General features: G+C 32.4%; 1 protein-coding gene across 1 annotated transcript in view; it reads right to left on the reverse strand.

Moving 5' to 3' along the window:
• The window catches only part of AKAP9 (A-kinase anchoring protein 9), a 158,071-nt gene that overhangs the window by 145,166 nt on the left and 9,036 nt on the right, over positions 1 to 3,869 (reverse strand). Inside the window, exons 3-4 of the mRNA XM_019634580.1 lie at positions 3,491 to 3,499; positions 335 to 2,723 (exon numbers count right to left, since the gene is read on the reverse strand). Coding sequence (XP_019490125.1) covers positions 335 to 2,723; positions 3,491 to 3,492 — 2,391 coding nt within the window. The 5' untranslated portion in view covers positions 3,493 to 3,499. The remainder of the gene's footprint in view (positions 1 to 334; positions 2,724 to 3,490; positions 3,500 to 3,869) is intronic.

Raw genomic sequence — 3,869 nt, forward strand, 5'->3', positions numbered from 1 at the left:
TGTAACAAAATATTAAAAAATTATGTTTCTAAAGCTCAGATTCTCCACAAAGTTATTTAAACTACTGCCTTTCCAAGGAAAATATGAAACCATTACAATTTATTTCCCAGGCAGAATGTACAACCTAGATTAACTGAAAGCAAGCCAACAACGTGAAAAAATATATAACAGAAATGATAAACAAATGATAGGCCCAAGTGAGAATTATATTATAGGGTTCACTTTCATTCTCTTGTAAGGAGGTTAATTTAAGTTTTATGAAGATAGAGAACTTTTTTTAGTATGAAATGTACATTTGCACTGTGTTTTAGCATATACACATAAGTAAACATACCTGTTCTGATTTAAGCACACTGAGTTCCTGCTGAAGTTTAGAATTTTCACTTGGTTCAGTTGCTCCAAGTGACGATTCACTTTTCACTGATGGCAAGTGATCCATTACCAATCTTTCTTGCTTGCTTTCTTTTCCAATAGTCATACTTTCAAAAGGTATTTTCTCATCCTCCATTGTTTTTGATTCTTCACCAAAATCTTTATCTATTTTAGAAATTGAACCTCCAGAATCCCTGCTTGTCACAGTCACAATTCCATCTTTTAAAGAGCTTAACTGAATATCACACACACTTACATTTTCTGTCCTAGTATGGTTAATTCTGATTTCTAGTTCTCTACATCTCAATGAAACTTGCTCTTTCTCTTGCTTTAAAGATTTAACTTCTTCAGTTAGAAGACAAATTTCATCATGTTTCTGTTTTAATTGTTCAGAAAGATCAGACAGTTTCTCTGACAGTTCTAATTTTTCTCGCTTGGTTACCTCAAGTTTTTCCATAAGTTCTGTTGTATCTTTCTCAACAACCTCGCCAATTTCCAGTGGTTCTGCTATAAAAAGTTTGTCATCATCAAGGATTGAACTTTTCATTTTCTCAGTAGTTGGATTTAATCTTTGCAAATGATGAAGTTCTTCACTAAGTGCTTTAAGCTTACTTGTATACTCAACTTCTTGTTTATTTTTACTGTCTTCTAAATCATTTTTTACCTTGAGAAGACAAGCATAATCCTCCTGTAACTCTTGATAGTTAACTTCAAAATTTTTTTCAGCAAATGAAAACGTGTTCCTTTGCTTTTCAATCTCTTCAGTTAGCTGAACACACTGTTTTTTGAGGTCCTTATTTTCCTCTGTCAGTATTTCTATTTCTTTTTGCCAGTTACAGTCTTTGGATTTGGAGTTAATGGAGTCTATGAAAATTAATCTTTCTTCTTGGCTAACAGGAGTATATGTTTTCAACATGTCTTCAAGGGCTTTCTTTTCATCTTTAAGAATGTTATTCTCTGCTTCCAGTTGTACAAATTTTTCTTGAAGGTCATCCTCTTTTTCCCTCATTTGTTTCTCCAATAATTCAGTTTTAAGTTGTAATTCTTGAACTTCTTGTTCGAGTGTACCCTTTTCCATTTCTTCTTGTCTGAGTATTTCAATTTCTTTTTGAAGCTCATTGATTCGAAGGGTCATTTCTTCAGATTTTGAATTCACAAGGGACTGCTGTAAATCTTTTAGCTTTGAAATTTCCAAAATTAATTGATTCTGGTTAGTTATCAAATTGTCTTTTTCAAACTGGATGGTTTCTATTTTTTGACTCATTTCATTCTGTAAGCCATCTATCTGTTGTTTATAGTAAATGGCTAAGTTATCCTTAAGTTTTTCAGTATTTATTCGATGTTCAATTTCTAAATCTTCCTTCAGTTTGGAAAGCTCTTCTTCATGGCTAAACAGAAGCTGTGTTCTCAGTCTCTCTAATTCAGCTTCCTGTGATTCAGCCATTCTGTCTAACACAGCATTCTTTTCTCTTTCTAACATTTCAAGTTTTATCTTATAATTTGTAACTTCTGCTTCATGTTTTAATTCTAGTTCCTTCCTGGATTCTGATGCAGAAACAATCTCAGCTTTCAAATCTTCCACAGTACTAAGGGACTTATGTGCTTCATTGAGTTTACTTTCTTGTTCAGCTATTGTCTGTCTAGCTCTCTGAATTTGGTCCCTTGAAAAGCTCAATTCTTCCAAAAGGTCTTCAAGCTGTCTCTGTAGAGCAAACTTTTCTCTTGAAATTCCTCCTAGTTCTTCCTTGAGTTTTTCCTTTTCAGAGTTAGTATGTTGCAATTTTATATTTAGTTCATTTATTGCCACATTCATTAACTTTATTTGATCTTCATTAACTGTAATATTTGGATATGATCTTAAAGCATTATCCATTTCTTCCTTATGTTGTGTTTTCAGTTCATCTATCTGTGACATATGTTGTTTTATTAACTCTTGTTTCATCTGTACTATCTGCTGCCCATACATCTCATCCAGCTCTGCCTGGAGTTGTTCTAATTTTCTTTGTGTTTCTTGTTCCATTCTTTGCAGGATATCAGTTTCAAACTGGCTATCTTTATGGTTTTTCTTCTGAAGTTCTTCAACTGTCCCCATTAGTTGTTTTATTTCCTCAGAACACTGTCGTTCTTTTTGCTTAGAACTAGTCAGCTCTAATTTCATATTTTTTATCTCTTGGTTTTTTTGTACAACCTGTTCTTGTAATTCTTCCAGTAGTTTGTCAGCAGCTGTGACTTTATCCTTTAGCTCAAGAGTTTTTTTTTCTTCTCCTATTATTTTTGCATTCAATTCTTCAATGATTGCCTCCTTTTCCTGTATTTCTTTATTTGAGCTTTCTACCTTTTTATCTTGTTCCTTCAAAAACAAAAAAATGAAAATATAAAAATGGCATTTTTAGTACCTGGCAACTTATAGCACTTAGCCTCAGTATCAAAAAAGTGATAAAAGTCTTCTTTTTACATAAATATATAAAANTGAGTGCTCATCTCCCCCACATCCTCATCACACTTTTTATTGAAACTTATTTTGCAATCAGATGGGTATAACATGGTGTTTTATTGTTATATCAATTTGTAAGGTTGAAAGTATCTTTTCATGTTTATTAGCCATTTTGGTTTCCTATTCTGAGACACATGTCTATACATATTCTTCGTTCATTTTTGTATTTTTAGATCTCTGCTTACATTAAGTATTCTTTACACCTTCTTAATACTAAGCCTGTTTTTAATGTGTGTGGCAAATATCTAATCCTTGTTCTTCAACTTGTATCATTTGTAAGACACATATTTATCAATCTTTTCCTGTGTATTTGTCTTCATTAAAAGTCCTTCTCTACCTATCAAGATCCTAGTTTCCTTTTATGTGAACATCTTTAACCAACGTGGCTTTATTTCTTCCTAAGGGTAAGGATCTAACTCCCTAACTCCCCACCCCCAATATTGAAAGTAAGTTTTCAAAAAAGCAGTTCTCAAACATGGTAAACTTTTCCTGTTGATTTGGCGTCTTTCATTTCACCCGAATCTGCTCAAATATCACATCAGGTCTTCCCTGACCTACCCTATGGGGGGAAAAAAAAGTACTCACCAGCCTACTTCTGGTAGATTACTTTTATTTGCCTGTCTTATTTCACATCTAGCTCCTCTAAAATATAAGTTTTATTCTTTATTGCCTATTTGTATTCACTGTTATATCCTGAGTGTCTAGAATAGTACCTGGAGTATAGTAGAGGCTCCTTATTAATATAAAATAAATGTTAATTTTAATTTGCATATTCTACATACTAAAGTTTCACATATTATCTGGCTGTGTTTCTGGGTTTTCTATTTGTCTATCTCAGCATCAAAACCATATTGTCTATTATGATTTTTTAATATCTTGATATCAGATAAATTTTTCTAGGATTGCCTTGGATGTTCTTGGATATTTATTTACTCTTCTACATCAAAATTAGAATTGGTTTTTTAAGATCCATGAAAAATCTTGTTGGAATTTTTATTGGAAC

Source organism: Hipposideros armiger, unplaced genomic scaffold (genome assembly GCF_001890085.2).
Source record: "Hipposideros armiger isolate ML-2016 unplaced genomic scaffold, ASM189008v1 scaffold_1749, whole genome shotgun sequence".
In the NCBI taxonomy this organism is placed as follows: Eukaryota; Metazoa; Chordata; class Mammalia; order Chiroptera; family Hipposideridae; genus Hipposideros; species Hipposideros armiger.